The sequence below is a fragment of the Periplaneta americana genome, chromosome 6 (genome assembly GCF_040183065.1).
Source record: "Periplaneta americana isolate PAMFEO1 chromosome 6, P.americana_PAMFEO1_priV1, whole genome shotgun sequence".
NCBI lineage: Eukaryota > Metazoa > Arthropoda > Insecta > Blattodea > Blattidae > Periplaneta > Periplaneta americana.
Genome location: NC_091122.1, coordinates 42,046,114 through 42,058,948, shown reverse-complemented (window position 1 = coordinate 42,058,948; position 12,835 = coordinate 42,046,114). Strand labels below are relative to the sequence as shown.

Sequence of the window (12,835 nt, the reverse complement as noted above, 5' to 3'; positions counted from 1 at the left end):
GACGATGATGATGATGATGATGATGATGATGATGATGATGATGATGATGATGATGATGATGATGATGATGATGATGATGATGATGATAGAATGTCTATTGCAGTGTCAATAAAACAATAGCCTACTATGTATTTCAACATCCACCACTTATTGTATGTAAATATAATTTTAAATATACTTTATATGTCACTTTTAGATATTTTCAATTCGATTTTTCCATAATATTCACTTATTTTATGTTGAACTCAACTCTCTATGTACACAGGTAAAACAAACCAACATATAAAAAATGTACGCTCTTCAGCAAATATAAATTTTTGGTAATTATACGAACATAATCTGATAGAACTACCTCATCAACATACAAAAGAAATTATAGTATGAGAATGTAAATTCGTGTGAAGTCGACTGAATAATTCAGCTTCAACCACCCGCACACATTTTCTGTTCTCACGCAATGCAAAATACAGCACAAAACAATATAAGAACAAAAAAATTACTTTCCTCTAAGTTTTTAGTGAAACTTCACAAATAGTAAAATTACTTTGAAATTATCATTCTTACCTCCACAGGTTCAGAACAACACGATCAAGGCTTTGTTGTTCCAAATTTGAAACCCGTCCCACGTAAAAACTCAGCAACCACCAACAATGCATCGGCAGACAGCGCCAGCAATAGTAGTGGACCTTCAGAACCAGCTAAAACAGATCCTGCACCTGTCAGGAAGACCAGCAAAATCACTATCATCCCTTCTCGGTAAGTGTACTGGCATTTCTTACACATTATCGTTAAGTTAACAGAGAACTAGCACATAAATATCAAGAACTTATGGACAACATTTGTCTGATTTATCAAATTAACCACTTCACAAATAGATACAATGAAAAATGATAAGCAAAGAAAAACTTCTAACATACTTATGTAATACTACAGGGCATCCACATGAAACCTCCCTTATTTCAAATCTCAATATTGTGACAAAACCATTCGACATAGAAGCTTGCGGTTTACGGCATTATGTAATGCAACTAAAAGCGTTTTTGAGGAATATATGTGCACTTGGCTACCCTCACAGTGTTCGGAAATGTCAGGGACAGCAAAAAACTTAATTTGTGGTGTGCACTAGACAGAATTATCGGTCTGTTTTTCTTCAGCGAGCAAACAGTAACTGGGAACATTTATCTAGACATGCTTGAGCAATTTGGTGTCCCTCAACTTCTACTTCTCTAGCCAAATGTGGTCTTCCAGCAGGACGGTGCAACACCGCACTGGAGTTTGCATATTCGTGAGTTTCTGAGCAGAACGTTATCACAACGATGGATAGGATGCAATGGTTCAACCAAGTGGTCATTGCGATCCCCGGACTTAACTCCTATGGATTTTTTCCTATGGAGTTATGTTAAAGACAGGGTGTATGCTACACCAGTACATGACCTTTATGATCTCCGTAGAAAAATTGTGGATACCATCACCTCAGACATGTTTGTGCGCACCATGGATTGAGATAGAGTATTGCCTAGACATGTTGACAGCTACGAAAGGATTCAATGTGGAAGTGCATTGATTTACTTTAAAAAAGATTTTTGAGTTGATTTACATGATGCTGCAAACATCAAGTTTCTGTGTACAATAGTTTGCCACAATTGAAATTTGAAATGAGGGAGGTTTCATATGGACACCCTTATAACATAAATCCAACTTTAACAGATTAAAAAACACATCAGTTTCGGTAACTTCTGTGAAATGTTTACGGCTTCATTTTCTGCAATGAAATATTGAAAAGCAAATGTAAGAAAATATACACATGTAGAACAACAGTTGACATAAATGCTTAAAGCACTTTCCATATGGTGTCATCTTCTTCTTCCTATCACGTAATAAGTCTGGTGGCCTGTTATGGTCTCACTCCACCGTTTCAGCGGACAGCCCAAAGATCTTGTTCCTAAACGGCGGTAATTTAGTGCTTGGCGTGGTACCCTTGTTCTAGGCATCCTGAATATATGAGATTTCCATTTCTGTCTATAATTTTGAATTTTCTCTAAAACTGGGTCAATATTTAATTTTTTCAAAATATCCAATTTTTTCTTCCTGTCTAATCAAATCTAGCCAGCAGTTTTCCTTAAAAACTTCATTTCATTGGCAGTGATTCGGTGTTCATCACATTTACGTATGGTCCAAGCTTCACTTCCACTCATGAGAACAGGTCTCGCCAATGATTTATAGCTTTAATTCTTGTATGTTTTTGGACAAGAGGAGGTTTTAAAATGTTATTAATGGTATTCATTGCATAGTTACAGTAATTCAGTTTTGTAGAAATATTTTTTTCTTGTTCATAGCTCAAATCTGCAGTGCTTGGGAAAAGTGGCATAAGTCAGTTTCCACAAACATTTTTTATTAATTTATTGACAACTTACGGAACATCTGCTCGCTTGGGAAAAGAGACGTAAGTATTTCTCCCATTACAATAATTCATACAGAAGAAAATCAAATCGACATAAACTGCTGTGAGGACAGTATTTTTCCTTCTCCTGTAAAATTAACATTTTTCACTTGTGTCACTTTTCCCGAGCACTACAGAAATGATAACCCAAATATTTAAAACATGAGACCTGTTCTACAGGTTTATTACAAAGACAAATTTTGCTGCAGAGATGATGTTTTCCGATGAATCCCATTACTTTAGTTTTATTAACTGAAATTTCCATCCCGTATTCCTCAGAAATGAGTTGTAATTGGAAAACAGAAAGTTGGAGGCCATCTTCAGAATCTGCTAATAATATTACATCATCTGTAAACAGTAGAGTCAAGTCGTGCACAAGGATCAGTGTATATGTAAGTGTTCGTGTAAGTGTAGTGTAGGGAATGGGTGAGGACAATAATGAAGATGAAGGGAGAAGGGAAAACCCGGTGCCGGCATGTAGCCTACCCTTGTCGAATAGCACAAACCAGGCTTAACGTTCCAGTCCGACGGATGATCACTCTCAACAGTGGCATATGCCTTCTCTTCATATGCACTACAGAGAGATTTTGAATTTAACCCAGGAATATTGGTGCACAATCTAGTGAGCAGAAGTTGTGCACTGCCACCTCTCCTAGTCCCGAGGTAGAAATTTTAACGATTTTTTTTTATCTCGTCGGGGTTCGATTCCCGGCCAGCTAGACTGTAGGCAGACGCGATACTACAGAGCTAACTCGGTGGACATGATAATAATAAAATACTGTTATTATCCATCTGTATGTAATGCCAAATTCATATTAACTTTCTATAGTTACCCATGTATTGGACACGCGTCTATATCACGTTCGTGTTAAAGCACAACTGAATAATATCTTTTAAAATATTGCAACATCTCATGAATTACAATAAAATAATTATTCAGGTCATGTATATAATATGCGGACTCCCCTTGTGTATAGGAATGGACTCGTTCACATTATACCGAAGTCGAATTTCCGTTCCACAAAATTCTTTTATTTCTTTCTATTAGTGTAGGTCGCAAATAGCTGTTTCATGTCAAAAGTCAATTAATGCTGTCTATAGCTATTTAAAGCCAATGAATATTGTCTAATTGACATCTAATATTAAGCAGCGAAATATAAAAGAGCACTGCTCCAAAAAAAAACTAGCAATCGCTATCAGTTTGAAACCGTATTATCCCGGCAACCACGTATCCTTAACTCTTTCTCCAACTTATAAGAGCTAATGAGAGAACAACTGAACTTATATTTGCAACATTTTTTTTCCAAAGCGCCTTTGTTTAGATTTTCATAGCAACTTTTTTTCAACACTACATCAGTTGTACACTGACATTTAAAGGTATCTGACCTAAGATTTTATGATCGTGTAACCGAACTTTCCAACAACGGGATAAGTCAGAACCAAAGATATAAAAAATTGACAAACTTTGAAAGAGTTCCACTAATTCTCAATAGGTGGCACCATTATTGGGGCGGTTAAAAAAGTGTCAGGTAAAATGATTATGTAAATTAAGCATAAATTATTCTCATAATTGACAATATCAGCGGTTTCCAGCTAAACCCAGTTTTGTTTTACAATGAATAGAGTGGAGTGAAAAATTGAATTCTATAACGCGAGTATATTTATGTACGATTGGCGACACTATTATCGTCATCTGTTCATGGAAGTAATAACTAAAGAAGCCACATTTACACCAACAAATTATCGAACACTATCAATTAGTAGGATCACATATCTTTGAACGTCAGTGTACAAAGTATGTTGCCAATGCACGTCAGATGGCAACACTGCGAGTGTTCCGCGTGGTAACTATCAAACACATTCTCTGAAAACAATGTTTACTAAAACCTGGTTCAGACGGTGCTAGTTTCTGTGATGGATTCCAAGGTGGCTGCGCTGATGGCTGCCCTGCGTGCTCACTTGCTGGTTCCCGTGTTGCCTACGGTGATGGTAATTGTTCACACGGAGCTGGCTCTTTTCACAGTTCAAATTGGAAAATCATCTGCTGCTTCATCTGTTGCCAACACTCATGGTCAAAAAGAAACTAAACCGTGAGTGGAAAACAACTAAAGTCCTACATTAACAGTAGTAAATGTCGCAATAAGGTAATTATGCCATAAGTGCAAAGCAGCTAAATTCCGATATTTAATTGCTGTTTCTTAGAAACTAAAGAATATAGAAAAAAACAGGTTTAGTTGGAAAACAACGAACATGGCGACATGGTTTCGGTGGTGATATTATATGATCATCTTTGGATCCAGCCTGCAAACCATCACGAAAATAGCAAGGAATCTACCACGAAATCCAGCAAGCTAGCCATCCAAGGAGCCATTACTTCCGGCAAGTGAGCACGCAAGCTACCCTTCAGCGCAGCCACCTTGGAATCCATCTCAGAAACACGCACCGTCTGAACCAGCTAATCTTACTATACTATGAAAAATTATTTTATTAACTTCTATATTAATGTTATTTCATATCAACCCACATAATGTTTTTGTTGCTCTCTTTCCCACAGATATTCTAGTTTCTCGTATGTCTAAATTTAACTACCCTTTAAATGATAGGAACTCCTCAGTCGAAAGTGACTGCAAGATCTTTGAGAAAATCTGTCGCATAGACATATTTCTGCCACAATTCTGAGACGAGTGTGCATTAATCCCTTTGGTTAGAATCTGTCAGTTGACTGAGCCATGGCTTGGTTCACCATTAATTTTAACGGGAGAAAGTTATGCACAAGCAGGAATTTTATTTTATTCTCCTAAGCCTTCATACAAAACATATTATTTAATTTCACTATTATTGCAGGCCATCAGTTGATGGAGCAGTTTCTAAAGAAAACGGCCACGATGTTTCCAGCACAACAACTGCCAATTCAAAACCAAACTCCAGGACAACACAGGCTGCGGCAGAACCAAAGCCTTCCAAACAGCAAGTCAAACAAATTCCTATTGAAATCAAAAGTACAACAAAGCCTAAACAAGAAGAACAAAAGCAAAAAAGCAGTATGAGGGAGCAAACTAACAAAGTAGAACAAAAGAACAGTATTAAGGAACAGGAAAAGCCTAAACCAAAAGAAGAAATCAAACCTCCAAAACCAAAGGAGGAAACCAAACCTCCAAAACCACCAGCACCACCCATGCCTCCACCACCGATGCCAGGAATGGGTACGTACACGAAGTCTTATTGGCTTCTTTCATTATCAACATGTTGCATGCTCATTATCATTTAAAACATACCTGCACAAACAGTGCTCAACGAGCGCACGCGCTCCTTCGGAGCGGGAGAGCTGTGTTTACAGCTCGCCGAAACGGAGAGGAAGATACGTCAGAATGACATAGACTTACTATAGGTAGAGGAGAGGGAAACGACCACTCAGTTATCTAGTGGAGTGCAGTGTGTAGGCCTATTCTCAGTAACTGTTTCACGTTGCTTACCTACTGCTACAGTATAGTATGGAGGAATCTAAAAGACGGAACATAACATTTAACATTTAACGATTTACAGCTCGAACTTATTGATCTTCAATGTGACCTAAGGGCTAAAGATCGTTTGAATAATACTATTGGCCTGGTTGAGTTTTACAAGACTAAACATTAGCAATAATATCCACGACTACACAGGCTGGCTGTGAAAATTATTGCTATGTTTGGCTCAACATTTATATTTGTGAGCAACTGTTTTCTATAATCAACTTTAATAAAGGCACACATCGAACATCTGTAACTGATGTTTCATTACGATCAGTAGGCAACTGTTCCTTTCAGCTGTCAACAGCATAAAACCTCGTTTTGATGTACTGATAAATAAAAATATAACAAAATGATATTATACATTTAAGTAGCTATAGAATTTCTATTATTTCTTGTAAAATAAATATTTCTTTATTAATTAATAATAGTCCAAGATAGTTTTACAAACACTGAACGGGAATTCATTTCACAAACACTCGTAATAGTACTTCTTTTTTTTGTATATTTTGTACGAGATCACCCCTTCTTCCAGTCCACCCTTATACAGAGCGCAGCTAATATTTGAATTCCGCTCACGAGCTGTGAGCCGGCTCGGAGAGCGCAAACCTTGTGCAGGCATGATTTAAAACAACAGAGTTGGATTTTCTGACAGAAGTTTAATATTTTTTAATTAACGTTTCAAATTATTATACTAATATGGCTAATAAAATGAAGTATTATCTACCACAACTGTATCTTCACTGGAATTACAGATTTACAGTTTATGTGAAGAACTGTAAGAGGCAATATAAGCCACCGGCGTGGCTCAGTCGGTTAAGGCGCTTGCCTGCCGGTCTGAAGTTTCGCTCGGGCGCGGGTTCGATTTCCGTTTGGGCTCATTACCTGGTTGGAATTTTTCCGAGGTTTTCCCCAAACGTAATCTATGGCCAGGTAATCTATGGCGAATCCTCGGCCTCATCTCGCCAAATATCATCTCGCAATCATCAATCTCATCGACGCTAAATAACCTAGTAGTTGATACAGCGTTGTTAAATAACCAACAAAAAAGAGACAATATATGAAATATGGAGTTTTAATTTAAATCATGTAAATTGGTTGTGCCTCTGCTGTGGTAAGTTGTTACCCAGGTACTTTACCTCGGATTTCAGGATAAATGTCTATCTTTCACTAAAAACTAAATGAAAAGCGTTTATATTCACATTTCTTATAAAAATATATCCGTTATAGATTGTTATATTGCCTAAAAATGTATATTTTTTAACGTTTTATCTTTCTGTAAAATTCATATAATATTTCTAAATTTAGCTGCTTTAAAATGCACCACGAACGACCTATGGTAGCTACGATGTTGCCACTATCACTCATTCCTTTCAAACCGAAGTAGTTAGTTTTATTTTCATTATTGGAATATAGTTTCCTTCGCAATATTCTACTTCTTTGTATATATACGAATAGAAAAATGTAGTCCCTCATTCAGTAAAAATAACACTTATCCATATTGAAAGTTTCCTCAGTTGTCATGGAAAACACGTACATCTTTATAAAAACTTGAGTTTTCTTACGTTTTTACAACTTCAAATAACATGCCCCAATTTCTTCATATATAGTACGTATAATTATCCTAGTGGGAAAAAAAACAAAAACAAAACAAAAAAAAAACAAATCTTTAATACTGTAAACCATTATTTATTTATTTATTTATTTATTTATTTATTTATTTATTTAATGTTGTCATTTTTAATTTTCTAATAAAAGTTTTAGCTAATTACTTTATAAATGGAGTTTAAATCCGTTGCATTTATCTGCCATATTAGGAATTATTTAAAAATTAGTAATTGTTGGTAATTCTGAATAATTGTGTTCCGCTGGTGGCAGATTTTGTAATTATATCATTCATTCATTGATTCATTTATTCATTTATTTATTTATTTATTTATTTAATTCATTTATTTATTTATCGAAATGCGAAGAATTTTATAGATAATGTCCTGTTTTAATAGTTACAAATTCATCCGTTAATCTGAAACACACTGTCATTCCCAATCAGTGTTGTCAGATGGAGCGAAATTTCCCGAAAAGCGGGAAATTCATATTTCTAAAGGGAAAAGGGAATTTTTTCTTAAAAACGGGAAATTTCTATTGAATTACTAACCGTATGCTAGTATTTTATAATTTATTAAAAATGTGCTACTCGTAACAAATATGAAAACATTTTTACAAGATGTTGAAGAACTGAAGCATGTAACAAATAAAATATATTTTTATTTAATTTACTAATATCAGGAAAATATTGAATGAAAACAGTTACCTGCGCGCATTTTTTTTTAATTTTAATAATTGGTCATTACTCATTAGACTATGTTACTGAATTTTGCAATACAAATTAGAAATATTATGACATTATTAGACTGTCATTAAATGAATGACTGACTCATAGGGTAAAGGTTAGTAAATTGTGATACGAGTAATATTGTAACAGTTCTTTCTGAGAATTTATTACAATTTTATTGAGCGAGAGATGAACCGGTTTTGTGCAGAAACTTGTCCACGAACATTCCCTTAATACGTTGACGCAAAAAACCGATTTTCCTCTCGCTCAGTAAAATTGTAATATATTCTCAAAAAGAACTATCACAATATTACCAACCTTTACCCTACATCTATAAAAATATAATACCATAAGTGACTATGTAAAGACTTGCATTAAAAAAAAATCAGTATATGTTTTTTTTAGTTGGTTATTTTACGACGCTGTATCAACTACTAGGTTATTTAGCGTCGATGAGATTGGTGATAGCGAGATGATATATTTGGCGAGATGAGCCCGAGGATTCGTCATAGATTATCTTGCATTCACATTACCGTTGGGGAAAACCTCGGAAAAAACCCAACCACGTAATCAGCCCAAGCGGGGATCGAACCCGCGCCCGAACGCAACTTCAGACCAGTAGGCAAGCGCCTTAACCGACTGAGCCACGCCGGTGGCTTTCTGCCTTCTTGTTTTCTAAATTAAAAGGAGTGAAAAACGTTCCTATAAATATAGGATAAAGCGGGAAATTTGTAGGTGTTTGACGGGAAAATTTCTTTACTGAACCTGACAACACTGTTCCCAATATTTAATAAAATATTGTTTTAACAGGTCATACTATTTCATTTAAAAGTTCTAAAATTATATTTTTGAGCTTATAAATGATAAAGGGACCTATTTTAAGAGCCTAAATCTGTCTATTTAGGACCTAAAAATCAGACTCTACTAATTATATATCTTCCGATACAGCATCTATTTTGGATTATGGCAGCGAACTAAATAATACAGGCTGTTTGTTGAAATGTTCTCTTCGTCACGTCTCAAAGTGGCACACAAATCTAATAAAATGTTCTGCAATCAATTTTTCCCATAATAAAACACGTACTGCGTCCTATACATATAACAATTAACTAAAACTCGTAGTTTTATAATTATTCTCAAAGACGCTACACTTCATTCGAGTGTACTATGCAGAAATGAACATCTTTGTGGCCAATAGAAATACAAATATCTCTTTGAACAACAGCCACGTGTATTTTATGTTATTCTATGGTTTGAAAAATCTCGAGAATATGGGCACATGTTGCAAAAAATTTCACAATAAAAAATTTAAAAAAAAAGTCATATCATCAATAAGAAATGTTAGGCATTTTCCAAGGTCCAACCCACGCAAAGGTTGAAAGAACCAACAATCTGAGTCAGCTTGAATACCTACAATTAACTACAATCTCTCAGCACGCAGTACGTAGTAGTCAAATGTGAATGGTGTAGTTTGTGGTGCTATTCAGAGCTGTGACTCACTCTGCCAGAAATTTGGCTGCCAGCGCTGTCCACGTTACGTAGGTTTAGAAGGATGTGATTGAGACAGCCATACAGGGGTGCAGAAATCCTAAACTATCATATTTCCACACTTTGAAAAACCTTGAAAACATCGAAAGCTCACTGAAATGTCCGAAAACAACATGTTGCAAACAAGAATTAAATATACCGGTAATTCTTACGAAAATACATAAGCTATGAAGTTTAGTAACCCTAAGTTGTTACATTAAACATTTTCATAAAGAAATACTTGACAGCATTTATAGGCTGACCAGACGTCCCCGATTTCCGGGGACAGTCCCCGGTTTTGAGTTGCTGTCCCCAGGTAGCAAATGTCCCCGTTTTCATCCCCGGAAATTAATTTTTTCCCCCAGAAGCTTTGATTTTATTTCAATAACATTTTACAGATGAATATTTAAGTATTGTGATGGAACTGCTGCGATTCATGCATGGTCCTTAGTATGATACAGAGGAACCAGCGAGCACAGTATGAGATATTCTGCACTCTTTGAGAAGAATATACCATCTCTGTCTGCGGTCATCTTAAAATTCACTCTGCGTGAAAGAGTTAGAACTGCCGCAGCGTCCATTTTTAAGCAGTTCAAAAAATAGGAATTTTGTGACAAACTAACAGGCGAAAAGTGGTATGACGTTTTTCAACATTTCAAAAAAAAATCCATTCCATTTCAAAATCTTCTCAAAACAGTGTCATTAATCATGTGTCCAGGCAATAATTCAACAGTTGAAAGACTTTTCTCCGCAATGAACTCAATATGGACTGATGAAAAGTCAAGAATGAAAGTTGAGACAGTTAAAGCTTTGTTACAAGTGAAAAACTTTCATTTCTCATGTGAAGAACTTAGTGTGAAGCTGTATGGAAATGAACAGATCCTTAAAAAGATGCATTCTTCACACAAGTACTTGTAAAATGTGTGTTAGAGTTCAGTGTATACAATATTATGTGAAAGACTTAAATGCATGCGTTAGTACTAAAATTGAATTCTCAGTGGCTATAATTATGTATAGGAGAGGAGTTACGTGTGTTTATGCATTTAATTTTAAAAAGTTAAGATACTCTACAAATTTAGTGTGCAAAGATCTATCATGTATCTACTGTTAAATGTATTTTCTGCAACATTTCAACGGAGAGTGACTAGATAAGCGTTTGTGGTTTTTCTTGAAATTGCCGATGTCCCCTGCTGGATCATAAAAAATCTGGTCAGCCTAAGCATTTATGTAGTATAAAACATTTCAGCCACCATACTTAAAAGCTTCGAAGTTCAATGTACATCATAACAAAACAATTCATAAGTTTAATGCCATTTGCAAACAGAATTCTAGAGACATAAAAAAACATTAATTTAATATAAGAATTCTGATATAGTCAGAATTTCTATTTAAAATGCTGATTCATTTAACTCATGTCTACTACTGAGAATAAAATGTAAATACGTTTTCCATTTCTCCTTACATTCGTATTTTGCCATTGCTATTACATTTATGAAAATGACGCTAATAAAAATTGTACATCTGTAATTCCACGCCAAATTCCAGCAACTAGGGGGAGAGTTGGGTAGTATCGGACATCGGGTAATATCGGACAGTGAGTTTCTTTCATCTACCACCAGATAATAGTACCTGAATGACATGGTTACGTTTCTGTGATGTCGCATACAGAAACGTAACCATGTCATTCAGGTACTATCATCTGGTGGTAAATGAAAGAAACGCACTGTCCGATATTACCCGATGTCTGATACTACCCAACTCTTCCCTAAAACTAAGTTCCTTCAGGTTTGTCTCTATATAACTTTAAATATATTATAATATTTACAATTATTATAGGGTACTTTGTCTTAAAAAGAACGAATACAAAATATATGATAAAATAATGATCTTCAAGTATAAAGAAATACTTTTCAATTTCTTGTTTTTCTAATATTGCTACGGTTAGATCTTGTATTATATATAATACTGAGTCAACGCAATGATTTGTAATTTTTGTCACCCACCTCAGAAATCTGACAGTCCGTTCCATATTGGATTGCTTAAAGACGTAAGATTACAAAAATCTACAGTATATCGAGGTGTACTCCAGTACACAATTGGACGGAGTTTCGCAATAATAGACCAACCGACAACTTGAAAAAAAAATTAGAATTTGCAAAAATCTGTTGATGGCAGGCTAATTTAACTCTGAAAAAAAATCAAGAATGCGATATCCTAATTTTGCTGCTATTTATCAGCAAAAATTCGTTTATTGCATAAAATTCATTTATTTATTTTGCTTTGAAATATTAATTCAACTACTGGTCTGTTATTAAAAATCGGTTAGCCTTTTTTGGTATTATTTGTGCTATTTTTTTGTAATAGTATGAATGTTATAATAATTATTTCATAAAATGTTTTATAAAAAAAAATTTATTTCAATGGCCAATAACTCGAAACAGGTTTTTGGCGCTTGGATCTCTATTGCTAATCACCGTCCAATTATCTTATTGAATTTAATTAAAATATACAGTTGGTTCAAAATTTGTTTGCAAGACATAACAAGATAGGAGGGAAATACTCCAAGAAAAGAAATCATTTTAAATCTTATCACTGCTAGATTACATTAAGAAAGTAAAGAAGCGTTCTTATATATCTGTGGTGTCAAATCGCGACAATACAACATAAATAGAGAGAAATTTAATTAAATATTTCGTAAGACAATAATGCAATGCGAATTCATACATTCAATAAAATTCTTTACTTGGACTCCCCTGAGCAGGGTTCGAGATAGAGTCAATTTAGAACATAGATGACTTGGAAAAATGCCATGTCATCATCATGATCTCTCTGTGATCCAGAAATACCTCGTCAACCCATTCCACCTCATTCCGTAACATGCACGCGAGGAGAGACGTCAAACACTGGAAGAAAGCCAACATCATGCAGAAAATACAGACCAAACACTTACACTCAGGCCAACAAGATGGGAGTGTCAAGGAACAAAAACATACATCATTTTTAAAAATGAATATAACCAGACTAATGTGA

General features: G+C 35.0%; 2 protein-coding genes across 4 annotated transcripts in view; one reads left to right on the top strand and one right to left on the bottom strand.

Moving 5' to 3' along the window:
* LOC138701288 (trichoplein keratin filament-binding protein-like) overlaps positions 1-703 on the bottom strand; it is a 354,032-nt gene extending 353,329 nt beyond the window's left edge. For both annotated transcript variants that reach the window (XM_069828022.1, XM_069828023.1), the window contains exon 1: positions 565-703. The gene's annotated coding sequence lies outside the window, so the exon portion shown is untranslated. The remainder of the gene's footprint in view (positions 1-564) is intronic.
* Positions 1-12,835, top strand: part of LOC138701287 (glutamic acid-rich protein-like) — an 88,498-nt gene that overhangs the window by 49,407 nt on the left and 26,256 nt on the right. For both annotated transcript variants that reach the window (XM_069828020.1, XM_069828019.1), the window contains 2 exons: positions 573-756; positions 5,285-5,643. In XM_069828020.1, the coding sequence (XP_069684121.1) occupies positions 573-756; positions 5,285-5,643 (543 nt within the window). The remainder of the gene's footprint in view (positions 1-572; positions 757-5,284; positions 5,644-12,835) is intronic.